At 36.1% G+C, this 23,301-nt stretch overlaps 1 protein-coding gene across 1 annotated transcript in view; it reads left to right on the top strand.

The window, feature by feature from the left end:
• The first annotated feature begins 152 nt into the window (after positions 1–152).
• Positions 153–23,301, top strand: part of LOC311088801 (uncharacterized protein) — a 29,892-nt gene continuing 6,743 nt past the window's right edge. The window contains exons 1-5 of the mRNA XM_084123121.1: positions 153–270; positions 13,805–13,914; positions 14,040–15,217; positions 15,905–16,588; positions 20,500–20,563. Coding sequence (XP_083979247.1) covers positions 13,911–13,914; positions 14,040–15,217; positions 15,905–16,588; positions 20,500–20,563 — 1,930 coding nt within the window. The 5' untranslated portion in view covers positions 153–270; positions 13,805–13,910. The remainder of the gene's footprint in view (positions 271–13,804; positions 13,915–14,039; positions 15,218–15,904; positions 16,589–20,499; positions 20,564–23,301) is intronic.

Genomic DNA, 23,301 nt, shown 5'->3' with positions numbered 1-23,301 from the left:
AGACTAAAACATTCAGTTTCATAACATGAAGTTTCCTTAATGTCATGTGATTTACTGGAAAACAGTAGCCTACAGATCACCTCTGATTGGCTGATAAGTAGATTCACATAAATTAAATACAAGTATTTAAGAGACAGACTTACACAGTTTACCATAGACTGTAGCAGAATAACACATGCACTCATGTGATTTAAGGATTCAAGACATTACTGTTGTATGATATTCAGCAGAGAACCTTCGTTTGCTGTTTGGAATCCAGATTCACTTCAGGTTAGTCAAATTTGACTTCATCACAATTAGTGTTAGCCAGCTAAAAATGTGATTAAGTGAAATCATTAACAAACATGATTCCCACCCTCCTGAGGTGACAATAGAGGTCTCTTTGTAAAATCTAAAACATTTAAGATTTATTAAAAAATAAAATCACATCACAATTTTCGCACCTAGTTGAAAAAATGTATTTGTGACCATTTTAAGGATTTTAATGAAAATGTAGGTCACCTGAATTTTTTATGCAATATTATATAATTATATGTGTATTAAGTACACATTTGTGAAAGTGATAAACATATTTTTTAGGTTCTGTTTTATATTGTATATGTTCAGTATTTGTATTCAATATTAGTTTAATGTATGTTTAATGGTTCATTTGGCTTATTTAAATGATCAATTTAAAGGATAATTCCGGTATTTAGCACTTTGAGTCTCTTTTCTGGTTTGTTTTGGATGAACTAGAGTGGTGGACAGAAATTTTGACGATGGGTCCTGTCTCGACTTTTTGACTCGTTTAGAATCGCGCTTCAGAGTGGCTGGCTAGGGGCATGCACGAACATGTCCTTAAAACAACCCTTAACGTTCGTTTTCAAAACTGTGCAACTCACCGAGTGGTTAGTGGTGTTCGTTGATGATTTTTTTGATCATTTGCAATCTTTCCAAAAAAAAAAAATCAGCCTGATTTTTCGTTTTTCGTTCTGAGGTATAAAAATGAATAAACAACATTATATAGGCCTAGTCACAGCGTTCTTCATGATAAAAACCATGACTTTACAGTCCAGAAAATATAGGAAAAAAGCAAATTATTTCACGACCCCCTGGCACTTGAGAACTGCTGGTCTACAAAGAAGAAAGCTCTGTCTAGGCTCTTCAGTCCGTGTACTTTTGCGTCCATTCGTTTTTCCTTTTTTAGTTGTTGTATTTTTTTAAAACGCAAAGTTGAACACCAACATTTGAATTTAAACTGTACACACCAAATGCTGCTAAAAAAAATATATATTTGCAGATTTTTGTTCATGACTTTTTGCCCCTTTATTAAACATTTAAAATATTCACAAATTAATGTGGAAAAAAATCGATTTTACTGGTTTTCTAAGGCCAAATTAGAATCCGGAAATTATATTTTTCCCGGCGGCTTGAATGAGAACCTGTCTCTGGAACCATACAGAGAGGTGATTTATGTGCTAATGATAATAAATGTGTCTGAAAAAATAATGAGGCATTTAATTGTTTATTAATAAACTAGTGTTTTCTAAATCACTGTCAGCTGCAAACATATCTCCGACTGCATCTCCGCTGTAAAGTGGATGCTGGATGCTGGATGCCAGATAGCAACATTGTTTCGGCCCAGATCCCCACATCTGGCACTTGTGGCAATATCATACCATTTTCCATTAAAACAGTAATATACCATAGAAAACAAAAATAGCCTACAGGAATATACTGTGAACTAGAAAAAAAAGTTTGCTGAGACAAACTTTAAGTTGGCTTGAGAAAGCCAGACCAGAAAGTATTTTAGTACTTTCAGTACTAAATTTTGTATTATTTTAGTAATACTTAGTATAAAGTATTTTGAAGTTTAAAGTAGTTTAAAGTTTGACAGATTGATTAGTTAGAAAGAAAGAAAGAAAGAAAGAGTAGTTAGAAAGAGAGAAAAAATATTATATGGGTAGATAGATAGATGGAAAGATAGATCAGTAAGAAAGAAAGAAAGAAAGATTTGTTAGAAAGAAAGATCAGTTAGAAAGAAAGAAAGAAAGAAAGAAAGAAAGATTGGTTAGAAAGAAAGATTAGTTAGAAATAAATATAGATAGACAGATTAGTTAGAAAAAAGATATTAGTTAGAAGAAAGAAAGAAAGATTAGTTACAAAGACAGATAGATTGGTTAGAAAGACAGAAATATAGATTAGTTAGAAAGAAAGAGATCAGTTAGAAAGAAAGAAAGTTAGATTAGTTAGAAAGAAAGAAAGATAGAAAGAAAGATTAGTTGGAAAGAAAGAAAGAAAGAAAGAAAGAAAGAAAGAAAGAAAGAAAGAAAGAAAGAAAGAAAGAAAGATGGATTAGAAAGAAAGAAAGAAAGAAAGAAAGAAAGAAAGAAAGAAAGAAAGAAAGAAAGAAAGAAAAGAAAGATGGATTAGTTAGAGAGAAAGAAAGATGGATTAGTTAGAGAGAAAGAAAGAAAGAAAGAAAGAAAGAAAGAAAGAAAGAAAGAAAGAAAGAAAGAAAGAAAGAAAGAAAGAAAGAAAAAGAAAGATGGATTAGTTAGAAAGAAAGAAATGGATTGGTTAGAAAGAAAGAAAGATAGATTAGTTAGAAAGAAAGATAGATCAGTTAGAAAGAAAGATTGATTAGTTAGAAAGAAAGAAAAATAGATTAGTTAGAAAGAAAGATAGATAGATCAGTTAGATAGATAGATAGATAGATAGATAGATAGATAGATAGATAGATTAGTTGGAAAAGAAAGAAAGAAAGAAAGAAAGAAAGAAAGAAAGAAAGAAAGAAAGAAAGAAAGATGGATTAGAAAGAAAGAAAGAAAGAAAGAAAGAAAGAAAGAAAGAAAGAAAGAAAGAAAGAAAGAAAGATGGATTAGTTAGAGAGAAAGAAAGATGGATTAGTTAGAGAGAAAGAAAGAAAGAAAGAAAGAAAGAAAGAAAAAGAAAGATGGATTAGTTAGAAAGAAATGGATTGGTTAGAAAGAAAGAAAGATAGATTAGTTAGAAAGAAAGATAGATCAGTTAGAAAGAAAGATTGATTAGTTAGAAAGAAAGAAAAATAGATTAGTTAGAAAGAAAGATAGATAGATCAGTTAGATAGATAGATAGATAGATAGATAGATAGATAGATAGATAGATAGATAGATAGATAGATAGATAGATAGATAGATAGATTAGTTGGAAAGAAAGAAAGAAAGAAAGAAAGAAAGAAAGAAAGAAAGAAAGAAAGAAAGAAAGAAAGAAAGAAAGAAAGATTGTTTAGAAAGAAAGATTAGTTAGAAAGACACATGGATAGATTAGTTAGAAAGACAGATAGATAGATTAGTTAGAAAGACAGAAATATAGATAGATGAATTAGTTTGAAAGAAAGATAGATAAGTTAGAAAGAAAGAAAGAAAGAAAGATTAGTTTGAAAGGAAGCAAGAAAGATTGTTTAGAAAGAAAGATTAGTTAGAAAGACACATGGATAGATTAGTTAGAAAGACAGATAGATAGATTAGTTAGAAAGACAGAAATATAGATAGATGAATTAGTTTGAAAGAAAGATAGATAAGTTAGAAAGAAAGAAAGAAAGAAAGATTAATTAGAAAGAAAGATTAGTTAGAAAGAAAGATGGATTAGTTAGAAAGAAAGAAAGATGGAGTAGTTAGAGAGAAAGAAAGATGGATTAGTTAGAGAGAAAGAAAGATGGATTAGTTAGCAGGGATGCAAACACATGTATGGTCAAAAAAGAGAGAGGTTATCGAAGCCCTCGCCCCGCGGCAAATATCCAGATACTTACATAATTGTGATGAATTTAATCCTTTGTAAGTGATCATTTTGCAGTGTAAGATTACAGTTAACACCTTTAAATATTACATATATGTATTATGTATTTTTATTAAACTTAGTGAGTATATAAATCAGTAGCAAAAAGCAATTCTTGAAAAAATCTGCACAGTAATTTTATAAAATCTAAACATGTTAATAAAAACAAATTACTATTAGTACTCTTATAAAATTCAATCAGGCAATCATACATTTCACAATTTTATATTTATATATGAATGTCAAGAATTCAGAAGCGTAGGCTATATATAAATAATATACAATTAAATTATGCTTATTTTAAATGTATTGTGCAGGCTAGGTATAAAAAATATATTCTATGCTTTTAATAATCTTTCTGTGCGCAAAACCATGATAATATGAAACGCTTCAAAGCAGCGCACAACGCGCGTATGCGCATCGCGGGTGCAGAATGATGTGCTCAAAGCAACATGGAGTCACAGTGTGCAGCGCTAATTTATTGATCATTTGTTTCTTCACAGTTTTAAATTACAATTATGTGCGTCTGATGCCGATTTATAGTCCTTGTGATGTGTGTGATCTAACAGGCACACGGTAGCGAGTCGTTTAAAAACAGCAACAAACGTAAAATACAAATACACAAAATAAAGTTATTTTATGCAAATCCAAAGCCTTTTATCTACAGATCAAGCATTACAATGTGAATATATCATATTGGAGAGAGTTTTACCGTGCATCCTGCTGTAACCGGACGAGGCGCGCGTGCTGTTTAAATACTGAATGGAGAATGATTGACAGCCGCAGAGGAGGGAAAACGAGTTTCCATACACTTTAATTTAATGACGTAAATAGACTTCTGTACCTCACATTAAGCTATGGAATGGCTTCAGATGACTTTGGAAATTATAATCAGACCCTCTCTGACCCAAGTCACCCAAACTGACGTGAAAAAAGCGCGAGGCGCCGAAAAGCGCGCTGTTTGCATCCCTGAGTTAGAGAGAAAGAAAGATGGATTAGTTAGAAAGAAAGATAGATTAGTTAGAAAGAAAGAAAGAAAGAAAGAAAGAAAGATGGATTAGTTAGAAAGAAAGAAAGAAAGAAAGATGGATTAGTTAAAAGAAAGAAAGAAAGATAGATTAGTTAGAAAGAAAGAAAGAAAGAAAGAAAGAAAGAAAGAAAAAAAGAAAGATTAGTTAGAAAGAGATCAGTTATAAGAAAGATAGATTAGTTAGAAAGAAAGATAGATCAGTTAGAAAGAAAGAAATATTGATTAGTTAGAAAGAAAGAAAAATAGATTAGTTAGAAAGAAAGATAGATCAGTTAGAAAGAAAGAAAGATAGATCAGTTAGAAAGAAAGATAGATCAGTTAGAAAGAAAGATTAGTTATAAAGAAAGAAAGAAAGAAAGAAAGAAAGAAAGAAAGATAGATAGATAGATAGATTAGTAAGTGTAACGATATTAGCTCAAAGGGGAAATATTAATAATAATCCATAATTACTAATTATGATTAATTACTAATATTTGGGTCAGTTAATTGAAAACTTTGAGGTAAGCCAATTAATATTACAATCAATTAATCAGTTCCAACGAACTCTTTTTTATTATTCATTTATTCTAAGAAAAGTGTATCTTTCATGGTCACTAAAAAATAACCGCATGGCGGTACAAAATATGACCGCCGCTCAGGCCTGCACTGGCTTTCCACAAAAATAAATGACGTGGAGCAATTTGGCTGTATTGCGTGTTTATGTATATACCTAAAAAAAGTAGTAGTATGTGCATGTCTGTCTGTGTGTGTGTGTATGTGTGTGTGTTTGTGTATGTGTGTGTGTGTGTGTCTGTGCGTGTATGTATGCGTGCGTACATGTGTGTGCGCGTGTGTGTTTGTGTGTGTGTGTGTGTGTCTGTGCATGTGGATGTCAGTGTGTGTGCATGCTTGCGTTTGTTTGTATTCCTGCATGTGTGTGTGTGACAGTTAGGGTTGCCAACTTCAGAAAAGGAAAATGCGGGACAATCGTGGTTATTTATAGGAAAATGAGGGACACTCAAAATATTTGACATCAAGAATCAGCATATGAATCTCAACAATGGTGACATGCTTCATAGTGTTTAAAAGGTTATCAGACATAAACACATTTGTATTGCTTAACCTATTTATGTATTTAATTCTAAAAATAATTTTAATGTCATACATGAAAAAAGTCACATTACAAACAAACCATAGTTCAAAATAACAGCATTTATCTAAAATAGAAAGCTTTTTTAACATTATACACTAGGCTTACAGTTCAAAAGTTTGGGGTTAGTAAGATTATTTTTTGGGGAAAAAAATAAAGAAAGTAATTGCCTACTTTTATTCAGCAAGGATGCATTACATTAATCAAAAGTGACAGTTAAGATAATGTTACAAAAGCTTTCTATGTACTTTCTAAAAGCTTTAAAACATTAATAATAATCAGAAATGCTTTTTGAGCATATTATTCCCTCAGGTAGATTACATGTTTTCTTGCGTGGCTGGATGTTAGACTCATGAACAATAATCACGTTGTTTGCATTCGCCAAAATTGATTAGCCGAAATCAAAACGTGGACAGTGAAAGGAAATTACCGTTAGCGCGAGACGAGTCCGGCTTGAAGCGGAAGCGACCAGACGGCAGAGGATGTTCGCAAATCAAACAATGATTTGTCTCAAAACATTGATTAAAAAAAGTTGTGATTGGATGATGACAGGTGTCGGTGATCATTCTCAAGTGTCGTGGTCAGCACTGCTGCTGTTGCTGTTGTATCAGTCAGTGGTTTATCAGCTTGTCAAAAAACGGGACACGGGAGGTCACGCACGGGACAAATAAATTAGGCCCAAAATACGGGACGTCCCGCCTAATTCGGGACAGTTGGCAACCTTAGTGACAGTATCATCCTAAACCAGCAACCCTTCGCTCAACACCACCATCTACAGGCCGATGAGTGTACAGTCACTAAATGTGCACATAAATGAATTTATTTTATACCACCCCATGGATGAAATTCTACGAAACTTAGCATACCCCCAGAGGATGTCAAGTTAATCATACACATGAAATATGGTGCAGTTCTGAACATCTCAACTGAAGATAGGGGCGATTAAAGCAGAATAATATTGCATATTCATTTTTTATGGGAGGGGCGCAAATCACAAATGAGGGGGGGGGGGGGGCCCGGGGACCAAACAAAATTTTTCCGTAAAAGTCTAGTGGGGCTACATGCCCACCAAATTTCATGTTCCCCGGTGTTTCGGTGTCCCTGGTATCGTTGACGAAAAATTCAGTAGATGACGGGGAAAAAAAAAAAAAAAACTTTGACAATCCCTATATGACCGCTTTCGCTAGCTACGCTAGAGCCGGTCATAATTATTCCTTATGTACAGCCATTAGAGCATGTAACAAGATCAAGATCATAAAAGGGACTTTGTATGCAAACAGAGGATCAGAAATCAAATTCATAATTGTGCACAAGTTTTATTAACTAAATCACAAACATAAGTAACACTAAACAAACATACATACACAGCAAAATCCCCAGTGTTAAATTAACACTCCTCAGTGTTTATATGTGTCCACACTACAGGGTGTTAAAAATTAACACTGAAGCAGTGTTGAAGTTAATGAGATAATTAAGTTAACACTGAAGCAGTGTTGAAGTTAATGTAATAATTAAGTGATTCATTAAGTGATTGGCTATTAGTGGTGACACCTGATGATAACAAGCAGACTCACTGAAGGAAAGAGAAACAAGAACAGAAAAAAGAGAAACACAAGAACTACAACTGACTTCGAGTCATTAAACATTGTTGCACTTATTATTACCAGTTTGACTTTATTTCTGTCATACATCGACAAAAGTTCTTGAGATTCAACAGAAGTTTAGACGGTAATGTTTTATGGAAGTTTTCTTTTCAAGTCACCATTATGGTGGTCAGTGTTTGCTTTAGTTGGGCTCTTGACACTTTTCATTTTTTAATCTTAGTTTTTCTCTGGTTGCTACAACTCTGTGTTTATAAAGCACATTTGTTACTGCAAGAGAAAACATGACCTGCTCACAATATGTTTTGATGATAAAAACATTATCATGTAGTGTCCTGATTCACTGATGTGAGAGTCTAAATTTTTGACTATATGCTTGATGTCTTGTTTTAGTATTGGTAGTTGTAGCTCTGAGATTCTACAGTTTGAGATCCAACAGCAATATCAAAAATTTTGAAAATACTTTGAGCAAAGAAGTTATTGTGTTTAAACGCACAGACATCAAGAATCAGCATATGTGATGTGATCTGGGAAAACCCACCACATGGTGAAATTTTACCTATTACAGGTGTTGATATCATATGGAAGCTGGTATCAAGCCCTTTCCAAATCTGTTTTTATTTTTATCATAGCTTGTTGGTAGCAAAAGTTATGTTTATCTGAAGTCGGCCGATCGCTATGATTTTCTGGAACGGAATTTTGAGAAAAACAGGTTTAATTAACTGTCACCGTCGAGATGCTTCTTGTCCATCTCGCGATTGTTATAAAACTGCGTGACGTTATAGTTTAAACAGGATTGGCGCGAAATGCGCACTATACACATTCACTGTACATGTATGTGGTTTATTTTAAAGGTAAACTATCTTTGTAGTGTTAAGAGACGGACAGGTGTATGGGATATACGGCGATTGTTTGTTTTTTTTCACCTCTGCCGGGCGTTAGAGAAAATGGTCGCATAGAATGCATTAGAGAAAGAGAGTATTTTCAGCTTGACACTATAAATCGCTGTTTTTCTGCACTAAACAAGGGAATTTTGCTAAGATATTTTCAGAGATAAGAGAAAAGATGTTATAGAATAATAATTTAATGGAAAAAAAAAATTGACAAAAAAACTGACATTCAAACTATTTTGGAATTTACTGAAAACGGCCCAGCGCGACATCCGACGGGTTTTCCCAGATCGCATCACATATGAGTCTCAACAATGGTGACAATAAACAAACTATTGACGAACAGATCAACTCTGAACATCACAAAACAAGCTACTAAAGTCAGAACAAAACAATAGCAAAATAAAAGCCAACAGAAAAAACAATGAAAATTACAGGACAATTCAGCTGCATAATTTATTCATGCTGCAATGCATGATGTCAGCCATTGATGCGTTCTGATTGGTGGCTCCCATCATGCATTGCAACATTAAGCATTTGTTTGATTGTCACCATTGTTGAGATTCATATGTAGATTCTTGATGTCAGTGTATGATTTTAAATCCTTCAGATCTTTAAAACATTGCTGGAAGTAACTACTGTAGTGAAAAATTAATAAAACAATTAGATAACCAGTTTATAATGCTGGGTGCCATCATTGAATCAGGTCACTAGTAATTTCATCTTCAAATCATAACCAGGGCTGAATTTCCAAAAGCATCTTAAGCCTAACTTGATTGCAGACTAACTGCAACAAATGGTCTATACGATCAAATTAGGCTTAAGGAAACACAGCCAAAGTCATAGTTTCTCTTGCCACAACACATATGCTTTATAAACACAGAGTTGGAGCAGCCAGAGAAATACTAATGTTCAAAAGTAAAGGGTCAAGAGCCCAACTAAAGCAACCACTGACCACCATAATGGTGACATGAAACGAAACATTCCATAAAACATTACCATCTAAACTTCTGTTAAATCTAAATAAGACCGTGTGTAGATGTATGACAGAAATAAAGTCAAACTGGTAAAATAATAAGTGCAATAATGGTTCAAAGTCAGTAGTTCTTGTGTTTCTCTTTTTTCTGTTCTTGTTTCTCTTTCCTTCAGTGATTCTGCTTATTAACATCAGGTGTCACCACTAATGGCCAATCATCACTTAATTAATCACTTAATTATCTCATTAACTTCAACACTGCTTCAGTGTTAACTTAATTAACTCATTAACTTCAACACTGCTTCAGTGTTAATTTTTAACACCCTGTAGTGTGGACACATATAAACACTGAGGAGTGTTAATTTAACACTGGGGATTTTGCTGTGTACATTCATACATACATACATACATACATACATGCATAGGTAAAGGGGTGAGTGATGTGGAACCGGAAACAGGAAATAGAACTATGGAGCAAGATCTATTTCAAAATGAAAAGAACCATCAGCTTATTTCAGTGCACCTCATGAGATTTATACTTGCATGGTCAATTCTTGAAGTGGTTGAAGATTGAGTTCGTCGTTGGGTCCTTGAGTGTCAAATGTCACTGTATGAGTTGCAATCCTTTCTTCTCCGTTGGATGAAGGAGTTAGGATGAACTTGTATTGTCGCTGTTCTCATGGCTGGAGTGCAGATTGTGGCCTACACGCTCTGGGCTGGCAGGAAACAAAGAGCACATGGTGAGAGTTGCGAGGAACTTCGTCCGTGTTGAATGAAGTCACTGAACTCCTGAGGTTGTCCTTGATGCTGGAGTGAGCACATGTCTTGGATGCTTCGAAGCCTCCTGTCCTGGGCCTGTTGAGGCCATGCTGGACCGCACGGCATCCTTAAGGCAAGAGTTGTCCGTTTTCTTCTTGGTTGGATTTAAGAAAGGCAGTCTGACTCGTCAAAATCGACACTCAGAGGCTGTTTTCCCAATCACACCCTATAACCTCATTCACTATTCCCTACATTAGTTCACTAATATAGTCCCCTTGACAGAGTGAATGAAAAGAAGTGAGTGAATTGAGACACTGATGAACACTGATAAGCAGAATCACTGAAGGACAGCGAAACAAGAACAGAAAAAAGAGAAACACAAGAACTAAAACTGACTTCCAGCCACACTGAGTGTGAAACCAGTTTACAAACCAGTTTAACATTATTTCTTTTGCACAAAAGTTATTGTTGAGAATTAACAGATATTTAGTTGTTGATGTTTTATTGAAAATAATAAATATATTATCACCATGATGGAGATCAGTATTTGTTTTAGTTGGGCTCTTGAACCATTGACTTTATTATATCAGTTTTTCTCTGACTGCTTTAACTATGAGTTTATAAAACACATTTGTTATGGCAAGAAAAAGTCAAGAGGAAGATGATCAGGTGTTTATGACTGTTGTGATGAGTCATTCTGGACATGTCTGATTCTCTGATCTTAACCAGTGTATAAGCTTTGTATTTATGGGTATATCATATTAATCATATTTGTTAATCTATAATGTGAAATACAGCAATGTTTCTGTAATTAGTTATTCTGAAGAATATTGAAATAATGTAGTGCTTTAAAACATTTTGAGCTCCTGCTTTTGTCTTAGACACAAACAGACATCAACAATCAGCACATGAATCTCAACAATGGTGACAATAAAAAGTTTCATGTCGCAATGCATGCTGGGTTCCAGATTAGTATAAAACTCCCAGCATGCACTCCTGCATGAATAAATAAATAAAAATAAATTATTGCCACCATTGATGAGAGACATATGCAGATGTTTGATACCTCTGTTTTTCTACAAGAAAGTGTAGCTCTGTTTCTATTTTAGACTGTGCATTATGTGTTAAAAAAAAATATCATAACTTATTACTGTAGTTTCACAGAGGTGGTAATATAACACTTTTGATACAGGATTAAATACTGAAAGAGATTTAGTGAATGAACAGGCTATACGATGATTTTTTTATTATAATCAACATAACCACAATCATTCACAAACACTGTGTGTGCACACAAGTGCAAAAACAAAAGTCCAATTTTAAATGTAACCGAGATCAGGGAATGAAGACGTGTCGTTGGGAGAGTTCCCTGACGAATTGGGATCACGCTAGGGAGCCCAATTCATCAGAGAACTCCCCAGATAACACTTCGGAGTTCCCAAGACGAAAAGAAATTAATATTAAATAATCAAGGGTCAGCATCCCAACTAAAGCAAACACTCATCTCTATAATGGTAACTTCAAACCAAACATTTTCAATTAAACATCTCAATAACAACTTATGTAGATGTATGACATAAATAAAGTTATACTGTTAATAATAAGTGTAATAATGTGTATTGGCTGGAAGTCAATTGTAGTTCTTGTGTTTCTCTATTTTCTGTTCTTGTGTTTCTCTTTTCTTCAGTGATTCTGCTTGTTAACAGCCAAGGCTTAAGCCTAGTCCTGGACTAAAAATGCATGCTTGAGTTGTTTTAACTGAAAGCAACTTGCACTGACATATCTTAAAATATGTGAGTGCCATTGTTTTGTCTCAAGATGCACACCAGTAATGCTTTTTTCTAAGGTACGTTTTTAAAAGCTACTTAAATGTCCTAATTGAACTAAGGACTAAACCTGTCTTAATCTAAGCCCTGTCTGTGAAACCAGGCCTGTAAGTTATAAAACAGGTTTATACTGGCAACACTGTTGCCTGTAGTTTAGTGTAAAATTTATTTTTTTGGGTCACCGTTGTGCAGAAGAGTAGAGCCTGTGCTTCAGTCCAGGAGAAGATCTATAAACATTGATGATTTGCTGCATGTTGCTTTATTTAACAGGCGGTGACTGTGTAGTTGCTGGTCCAGTGGAAATCTTTTATGTGCAGTAGTTTTTTAGTGGTCTCAAATGAAAGAAGTTCACAGTAATTCTTTGCTCACATTATTTATGCATTATAAATTTTAGTTAATACATTTAAATGACAGTTGGTCAATTTAAGGCAGTCGGTTTCTGCAAGTGTAATTAGTTAACTTGACTTTTAATTTAGTGCATTTTTACAGTAACATACTGTAGATTACAGTAAAGAACTGTACAACTAACAGTATATTACTGGCAACAGTGTTGCCAGTATTTTACTGTAAAAAAAAACTGGTAAGGTCTAACAGTGCACATGTGTAAATGAAGCATTGACTATGGCTAAAATGTTGACGTTAAGTAGTTCACTATGGCTACATTCACACTGTCAGTCCAAATCCGATTATCTTTGTATTCGATTGGAATATGATCTAAAATTATGTCCACACTGTGTATCGCAACTGTTCAGATCCAATTTGTGTATCCACGCAGCTCTTTGACAATATGGCAATGATGTTGCGTTGATGGAGGGGTTTGCATTTGCAATAGAAATGTTGTCTTATTTAAATTTTACAACATGGAAATGTGTAGCCACCATGCTGGACTACTGCGTCTTGAGCCTGCTGCAGAACTGTAGGAGGCTGGTATGCACAACTCTTTTTCCGCGCCGGTTTCTAAATGCGTTTCAACAAAAAAGCGACTTTCAGCATGTTCACTATAACAACGTCTGATGTTTACATTTTAAGTGATGTGAGAAAGTCACATAAACCACGCGAAATCCGATCAAAGCATTCAGACTGAAGTGGATTTCAAACCACATATGGATGTAGCTTGAAATGGATTTCACATGCTTTTTTTGGACTAACAATCTGAACGTAGCCAATGTCGGGATTAGAAATAGAAGGAAGAATTGCAGTAAGGACTAGAGAAGCTAGCTCGTTCGGATCTTTACCACATATTAACTTAAGTTTGTCAAAATTTCACTTTCCTGCTTACTAAGTCCTTCTCTATATGATTTTGCAGCTTCCATGTGTTTTTTTCCGTGGTTTAGACATCATAAATTAGTGTAACAATGTGTTCAGTAGTACATAAACAGTGCAATCCATGCCGTTGTTTACATCCGAGTACCTCCAATATGGCCGCACATCTGGGTAACTGACCAAATCGTGACATAGGTGCACCTATTATAGGTGCAATTAGTATAATTAGTATACTAATTGATTTAGCCACAGCCTTAGATGAAATTATTTGAAGATAAAAGATTTTAAATCTCTGAAGATCTCAGCAGAGGGGGATAAAACAACTCCAAAAACAGCATTACCAGCTTCACTTTTTACTAACCAGATTTACTTTATTTCAGTCAACAAAAATTTTCTTATAACAAAAATCTGTTAGCTGGGCTGTCCCTCATCAGCACTGCACTGTATACCTGCTTATAAGACAAGCACACAACTTTCAGAAACTCTTCATCTGCTGCATGTCATGTCATAAAAAAAAACATTTGTTTCTTTAAAGGAGGGCAAATGGCTTGGGAATAAAGAGGGGGAAAGGAGCTGTAAACCTGAACAAGGGTACTTAATGGGAAGATCTGTGTCATCCTGGTAAATTAAAATCAAGCAACATGGGTAAGAAATGTAAATTATTACTGGATAACATCCATATCCTATACACATTAGTGAGCATATTTTAAGGTGTTTGTATTTCTGTGATGATGACATTTCATGAAGACAATTCTTCTTTAATATTGCAGTGCTAGGAGAAGCAGCAGGAGACCTAATACAAGCAGCATTACGTGCAGTAAAATTAATTGGAGGATTAGGAATAGCTGCAACAATAATATTTAAAATAGTATCACTGGCAAGAGCAGCAGGATCACTAGCATTAGGATCAGGAGTAGCAGCATCTGAAGCAGCAGCAGCATCAGGAGTAGCAGCATCTGAAGCAGCAGGAGTAGCAGCATCAGGAGTAGCAGCATCTGAAGCAGCAGGAGTAGCAGCAACAGAAGTAGCAGCATCTGAAGCAGCAGGAGTAGCAGCAACAGAAGTAGCAGCATCTGGAGCAGCAAAAGTAGCAGCAACAGAAGTAGCAGCATCTGAAGCAGCAGTAGCAGCAGCAGGAGTAGCAGCATCTGGAGCTTCAGCAGTAGCAGCAGTAGGAGTAGCAGCAGCAGGAGTAGCAGCAGCAGTAGCAGCAGTAGGAGTAGCAGCAGCAGGAGTAGCAGCAGCAGGAGTAGCAGCAGCAGGAGCAGCAGCAGGAGTAGCAGCAGCAGGAGCAGCAGCAGGAGTAGCAGCAGCAGGAGTAGCAGCAGCAGCAGCAGCAGCAGGAGTAGCAGCATCTGAAGCAGCAGGAGTAGCAGCATCAGGAGTAGCAGCATCTGAAGCAGCAGGAGTAGCAGAAACAGAAGTAGCAGCATCTGAAGCAGCAGGAGTAGCAGCATCAGGAGTAGCAGCATCTGAAGCAGCAGGAGTAGCAGCAACAGAAGTAGCAGCATCTGAAGCAGCAGGAGTAGCAGCAACAGAAGTAGCAGCATCTGGAGCAGCAGGAGTAGCAGGAGGAGGAGGAGCAGCATCTGAAGCAGCAGGAGTAGCAGCAACAGAAGTAGCAGCATCTGAAGCAGCAGGGGTAGCAGCAACAGAAGTAGCAGCATCTGAAGCAGCAGGAGTAGCAGCAACAGAAGTAGCAGCATCTGAAGCAGCAGGGGTAGCAGCAACAGAAGTAGCAGCATCTGAAGCAGCAGGAGTAGCAGCAACAGAAGTAGCAGCATCTGAAGCAGCAGGAGTAGCAGCAACAGAAGTAGCAGCATCTGAAGCAGCAGGAGTAGCAGGAGCAGCAGCAGTAACAGCAGGAGGATCACTGGGATTTGCGTCAGGAGCAGGAATTAATGGATCACAACAGAATGGAAAATCAAAGACACAATCAGCTGTGAAGGTAAGAGTGCAGATTGGTGTGACAGACTGTGCAATTTATGTCTGTGCTTTCAAAGCAAGTTATTTTTCATAACTGGTACATTACTCCTAGTCTAGGGTTTGGGAGCAAGTACAGAAGAAAAAAATGTACAAAAAAAAATAAATAAAAAAAGTAAACAATTTTTTTTTTAAAGAACAGGATGCTCCAAACTCCTGCCCAAAATTTCAACACCACAACAACCAAATTTAATTGCACAGAAGTAACATTAGAAGTAAGAAGTAAAATTAAAAAAGTAATAATCTCAAATAATAACAGAGAATAATAACTTCAGGGGCCGTTATCATAATGAATCGTCATGTTTGTTCGTCAAACCAACCCTGGTTATAGGCACCAAGAAAGTGGCTCAGTTTTTTAGTGTTCATTGTGAATTACACTACTCAATTACACATGTGAATTACACTACTCAATTACACAGCAAATACTATCATACACAACAAATAGCAGCATGTAACCAGCTGAAAAACATCTTTCAACAGCATGAATCTGAGCACTATATTCTCTTATGGCGTAAATGAGACTTTTATAAAAAAAAATCTTTATAGTTCATATTGTTGTTGCAGATGAAATATAACATGAATAATATTAAATAAATTTGTAATCAGGTGAAATGTTGATTAAATGTTGATAATTAGTCATTCAAACCCATAGACTGTAAAAAAATATGGACGTAGTGTCCGTGACGTAGGAGTAGCAGCAGCAGGAGTAGCAGCAGCAGGAGTAGCAGCAGCAGGAGCAGCAGCAGCAGGAGTAGCAGCAGCAGGAGCAGCAGCAGGAGTAGCAGCAGCAGGAGTAGCAGCAGCAGGAGTAGCAGCAGCAGCAGCAGCAGCAGGAGTAGCAGCATCAGGAGTAGCAGCATCTGAAGCAGCAGGAGTAGCAGAAACTGAAGCAGCAGGAGTAGCAGCAACAGAAGTAGCAGCATCTGAAGCAGCAGGAGTAGCAGCAACAGAAGTAGCAGCATCTGGAGCAGCAGGAGTAGCAGGAGGAGGAGCAGCAGCATCTGAAGCAGCAGGAGTAGCAGCAACAGAAGTAGCAGCATCTGAAGCAGCAGGGGTAGCAGCAACAGAAGTAGCAGCATCTGAAGCAGCAGGAGTAGCAGCAACAGAAGTAGCAGCATCTGAAGCAGCAGGGGTAGCAGCAACAGAAGTAGCAGCATCTGAAGCAGCAGGAGTAGCAGCAACAGAAGTAGCAGCATCTGTAGCAGAAGCATCTGAAGCAGCAGGAGTAGCAGGAGCAGCAGCAGTAACAGCAGGAGGATCACTGGGATTTGCGTCAGGAGCAGGAATTAATGGATCACAACAGAATGGAAAATCAAAGACACAATCAGCTGTGAAGGTAAGAGTGCAGATTGGTGTGACAGACTGTGCAATTTATGTCTGTGCTTTCAAAGCAAGTTATTTTTCATAACTGGTACATTACTCCTAGTCTAGGGTTTGGGAGCAAGTACAGAAGAAAAAAATGTACAAAAATAAAAAAATGAAAAAAGTAAACAATTTTTTTTTTAAAGAACAGGATGCTCCAAACTCCTGCCCAAAATTTCAACACCACAACAACCAAATTTAATTGCACAGAAGTAACATTAGAAGTAAGAAGTAAAATTAAAAAAGTAATAATCTCAAATAATAACAGAGAATAATAACTTCAGGGGCCGTTATCATAATGAATCGTCATGTTTGTTCGTCAAACCAACCCTGGTTATAGGCACCAAGAAAGTGGCTCAGTTTTTTAGTGTTCATTGTGAATTACACTACTCAATTACACATGTGAATTACACTACTCAATTACACAGCAAATACTATCATACACAACAAATAGCAGCATGTAACCAGCTGAAAAACATCTTTCAACAGCATGAATCTGAGCACTATATTCTCTTATGGTGTAAATGAGACTTTTATAAAAAAAAAATCTTTATAGTTCATATTGTTGTTGCAGATGAAATATAACATGAATAATATTAAATAAATTTGTAATCAGGTGAAATGTTGATTAAATGTTGATAATTAGTCATTCAAACCCATAGACTGTAAAAAAATATGGACGTAGTGTCCGTGACGTCACCCATAGGTTTCTGAAGAGCATTTTTGAAGCCTAAAGTGGGCAGAGCTGGCCGTCGCCATCTTGGCCTCGTGTCACCTTGCATCACTCCCGGATAACAGAAAATGGGCAAAGAGGCGGGGTGTGGGTGGAGCTGAGGAGCCTGGCTATATGAAACCACGCCCACCTAGCTCGATGTGAACGAGTTAGCTCAGGCTTGTGAGGTAATGCAATATGCTACTGACAGTACCAAGTCTGCGACTGCACAGGGCCTCGCGCTAAAGTGACAGTTGATGATGTAAAGCCAATTAAAAGTTACTGTTTTTGCCCTTTGAAATATTATAATAGTTAAAAAGACATGGCTACAAGTGAGACTGTGTATCGTGATTCTGTACCATTCGGCTAGTTGAAAATGTATTATGCAGTAACTTAATATTACTCAGAGAGAGTGTGTGTGACAGTGATTTATGTGCATACATGTCAGTCACTCTTTTTTTATAGTCTATGGTCCGTCAGCGCGGCTCATCAAGTTCATAGAGAGCTTATTCAGTCCATTTTAAATTCAGATTTGGCCACCTCTCAAATGGGTTAAACCATAGATATATTGCCTATGAAGTTCAAGTAAATGCGCTAGAAATCCGCGCTCATTCAAGGATGTGCATTTATTGCATGTACGGGACGGAGAAAGCACCGACACCTGCAGGATTTCATCTGACGGTACATAAGCATATTATAATCTATCTGTTCCGTGAGAGCAGAACGAACGAGCCTTTATATCTATTAACGTTTTTAAGTCTGAAAACTCTAAAAAGCAATGAAATTGTCAGTCATCCATTAGTGCATGTTCACAGAGGAAAACAACTGAAATACAGCGCTGGTTGTTCTCTCGAACGATACTCGACGACAACGACGGAATCCAAAGACGTGGGCGAAGTAATGGGTGTATTAAATTGCAGAGATTAAACACTGCAGAGATGGCAAGTTCAGCAGCTAAAATTTGCTGCTAACGGCTAACAGCAGACAAATGGATAGCATTGACATCAGCGGCAATCCACCTGTCACTCAAGTGGCCACGCCCTTAATTATGCAGAACTTCAAGGCTTAGTATAATTTAAATGGATGAGTTATAAAAAAAAAATCACCCCCCTCACAGTTGTCATGAAGGGCAAAATAAGCTATATAGACCAAAACTGCTGTAAAGTTGGGCATTTCAACATGGGGGAGATATAGATTTGACTCACTTCTGCAGCCAGCCTCAAGCGGCCAGTCGATGAATTGCAGTTGAATTCACTTCCGTGTTGGTTTCAAGAGAGAGACAGGGAGTCTTAGTCAAACCCCTTTATCTAAACCTCTCTACTTAACCGACAGTCGTGCACATCCACCAAGTTTGTAGTTTTTTTTTAAACACTTTTTATTTATTTGTAGCTCTGAACTGAATCCTCCTCCAAAGCGCAATGGGTTATGGTAAATATTAGCTTTTAGAGTGTGCACGGATCCACACTACCAGAAATAGTAGACCACCCGGGAACTTTCGTCATACTCTTTTCAACAAAGTATGCTTTAGGACACTTATTCTAATCTCACCTATTTAGGATGGATAGTAGCCTATGCACATTGGGACGCTGGGTAGGAGATCTCAAACTGAAATATTGACCAATCAGCTGTAAACAATGTGACATCTCTGATGCTGTCAACGTTAATGCGTTAATGCATGCGATTAATTTTTTCCAGTTTAATGCGTTAAAAATATTGAACGTAATTAACGCAGCATCCGTTTTTTCTGTCATGCTTTGGCTAGCTTTACATTATTTGATCACGCTCTTATTCCTGCAAATGCTTTTAAATAATTCAAGCGTGACAAGACAAAAGAGAACACACTACCTGTGAACGAACAATAACACACACACATTTATGCCAAACTGTCCGTTTTGTCGCGTATCCTCATAAGAGCAGTCTTAAATTAGTTAAATAACGTCTTAAATGAACGTAAACAGTTGTGAGAAAATGAGTTTCAATAACAATGTAAATATTATTTTATTTCTACAACTTTCTTAAAAGTGCATTCATAAACGATTCTTTGCAACAGCAAATAATTTCCAACTTCATGCAGGCCTAATTGAGGCTACTTTTAAAATCACTGAACATCAGTAGGCCTAACCACAAGTCAACAAAACATGCTTAACATGTGCAATCGGCGCCAGAGCTACCGCCGACGACACCTGATGGCTGAAATTGGCACGGTGTGTCGGGCTTTAAGCGCACATTTGAAGGAGATGCACATCATCTTGAACAAAATCAGCAGTGGTGGAAAGAGTCCTGAAAAAACATACTCAAGTAAAAGTACCATTACATTCCAAAAAAAGTAGTGTGAGTAGAGTAAAAAGTACTTGTCCAAAAAAAGTAAAAAAGTAGCTTATTTAAAAGTACTCATGAGTAGTGAGTACTGAGCTGCGGATTCTACCCCCTTATTATAAACAGTGCACTACAATTTATATATATATAAAAAAAATGTACTTTGTTATGTACTATATTATATTTTGTACTTTGTCAGAAAGATTGAAGAATATCTATCATCCATCTTTTTAAAATGCATCAAATCAGTACACTCATCACCATTTAAATCATATTATTTGAAAATAAAATAAAAAGCATTTAAAATTAGGCGAAAGGCCACTGAGCCTGAGCATGCTATAGTTGCATATAAAAAATCAATATTCATAACTGTGCAAAGAATTCAAAAACCTTTAGAAACTCATATGATAGTTCAGCGTCACACACCATGAGATGGGTTAAATAGAGAGATTAAAAATGAGTGTTTTGATAAATGAGAATCACTAATATTATCAGATTACCTCACCTAATGCACTGAAAAAGGCTAAGATAGTAGGCTAACACTAATTACACTGTAATTCCATGCTATTAAATATGTTATAATTTAAACGTAAATGTACATTACATCCATGAAATGTACCCTAAATTAGAGAATGAGTTATGGTGATCAGTGTTTGCTTTAGTTGGGCTCTTGACCCCTAAATCATTACATTTAGATTTTGTTTGGCTGTTGTATCTGAGTTGTAACTCTCAGATGAACAAGGAGAAAAGTTGATCAGGTGGTGTTGGTTATGTTTTGACATAATCATAATTTGACCTGAATCACTGAACTCACTTAGAGTCTAATCTCTGACTTAAATGTATATTGTTGAAAACAGCATCCAGAAGAATCTCCGAAGACAGACAAATCTCCAGAAGAATCTCCGAATTCCTTAATGCCAGGTAAAGACAATATTTTACATCATTTAAGTATTGAGTATTTAAGCATTTAAGAAACAATAACAAATCAGTCTTGCTTTATGTACAACAGGATCTTAAATATATTGAACAAATCATACTTTATTTCTATGCCGTGAATCATGTCATTTTGACATATTTTAAGCAGAGACTAAGCAGAGACTGTGCAGAGCTGAAATTAACATGGAACTGAACCACATAATTCATTAACTCCAAAATCATTGATTTAACAACTCAGAAACAAACAGCATTGCCTTCTTTCATTTTTACCTTTAAGCAGTTTAATTTAATTTCTGTCAGACGTCTACAAAACTTCTTATTGAGAATTAACAGAAGTTTAGATGTTTTATTGTTTGTTTGAAGTCACCATTACAGTGATCAGTATTTGGGCTCTTGACCCCTGACTTTATAACATTATTTTTTTTATGGCTTTTGTAACTGTGTCTTCATAAAGCACATTTGTTATAGCAAGAAAAAACAAGAGAAAATATGATCAGGAGATGCTGGCTTTATATTCTAATGATAACATAATTATAATAATAGTTTTGAAATAAGTCTGACTCACTGATCTCATGCAGTTTAATTCCATATAGAATGTGTGTTACATTATGAATACATATAATAGCAAACAGTTATGAATGATTTGAGTGATGCCCAATAAAAAGCATTACATCATAACTTAGACATAAAAAAATCAGCATATGAATCTCAACAATGGTGACAACAAAATTAAATATTCAGATAAACAGATCAACTACCCAAAACAGGCTACTAAAAAATGCATGTTTGTGTAGACAGTGTAGTTCTAACAGTGTAGATTGTAAGCAGACAGTCTACTAATACTCTAAAAAGAGTTAGTTGACATATAGTTACAAAAGTACTTATAGTTAGTCTAAAGTGGACCATCAAAATAAGGTGTTACCCAAATAAGCCTGATTAACACGGATACAACAGCCAGAGAAAAGTCAGGTCAAGTGCCCAAATAAAGCAAACACTGAACACCCTCATTTTATGTTCAGGGTGCAAACCTGATGAAAAATCAATGTTAAGTTTCAACCTTGATTCGCTGTTGATCTAATGTTGGTCTGCTATCAGGGCATTCTCCTTAAAAGGTTATTTCAGGCGCTTCATACATATTGCTTGTTTAAAGCAGGTGTTCATCACTAATACTCAATCATCACTTAATTAATCACTTAATTTTCTCATTAACTTTTACACTGCTTCAGTGTTTCATTAACACTCCATAGAGTGGGACCTTGAGATTAAGTAACTTGCAAATAAGGAACATAAAGCAATTAATCCTAAGTGTTTAAAAATAAATAAACAGGCTTGTTCGACTTCATACAGCACTGCTGTTTGATATTTATTCAAACACCTTCAGTTCCACTAATTCTCACAAATCATCATTTTTATAAACTGAAAATCTGGAATATTTAATATAAAAAACAACAATAACTATGCACAATAAGTTATTAAACCCTGCAACGAGACAAACACAAACCTCAAGAATCAGCGCGTGAATCTCAACAACGGCGACATGCTTCATGCCGCAATGCATTCTGGGTGCATCATACAAAACTCAGTGGCTCCCAGAATGCAGAGTACAGGAGTACAATCTAGATTAGGTAGAATGTAATGGCTCGTTTACACTGAGCGGTCGGGTACAGTACGCAATTTCCGTTTTCCACTGTCAAAAGTTGTGAATGGTACCAAAATGCCGAACTGTACCGTACCACTTTTTAGGTACCCTTCCGTTGGGGTACCTAGCACAGTGGTACGGTACTAAAGGGTGGAGCTAGACTCACTGCAGAACATTGATTGGTTGACAGAGTATCGTCACTTGCGAGTGCTACAAGAGGAATGACAAGTTAAAGCAACACTATGTATTTTTTCAACCTTCATAATATATTTCCAAGACCCTTGTGATGGTACATCGACTTACAATAGGTTGAATGACACGTCTGCCATAGCCTGACAGGGTCTGTATCGCTTTTACTGGCAATACATAACTTCGGGGTTCGTGTAGTAACCTGAGCACAAAAAGAACTACAAAATTCGACTGCTTTACGGCATACGTCACTTCCCCTACCACTTCCTCAAATTTGGATGTTAGAGGCCAACCAGCGTTTGTTTTCCGGCTTTCGTGCGTATGTTTTTGTCATGGCCAAAGCAGCAATGGACAAAAAAAAAAAAGAGTCAGAAGTAAGCCTATGTCTAAACGGCGTGTACAAGTTTGGTAGGGGCTACATTCTTGCAAGTAAATAATACATGATTAGACGGACAAAATCATATTTTAGGCTAAGTAGCCTAATGACTGCAGGCTGATAGTCATGTTTGTTTATTTATTTTTCTGGTGAAAGTGTCTTGCCTCAGGCTATAATGCAAATCGATTTTTCAACTTTGCAGATTCATCTATGGTACACTGTAAATACAAACAGTAATATGTACTAAATAAAATTGAGTTCACAGCACTCAAATATTATCGAAACTTGAATGACTGAAACAGAACTCAAACTGAATGAATTATAGAACATTTCTATAATTAAGTGATTAATTAAGTGATGATTGAGCATTAGTGATGAGCACCTGCTGTTAACAAGCAGAATCACTGAAGGAAAGAGAAACACAAGAACTACAACTGACTTCAGACACAGCAAAATCAACTGGAGATAAAAGAAGACATTAAATATCTCAAGATCTCAGCAGAGGAGGATTAAACAACT

The sequence above is a fragment of the Abramis brama genome (assembly GCF_963993115.1).
Source record: "Abramis brama genome assembly, chromosome: 1".
Taxonomy (NCBI): domain Eukaryota; kingdom Metazoa; phylum Chordata; class Actinopteri; order Cypriniformes; family Leuciscidae; genus Abramis; species Abramis brama.
The sequence above is the reverse complement of the archived record's forward strand: the minus strand, read 5'-3'. Positions and strand labels throughout refer to the sequence as shown.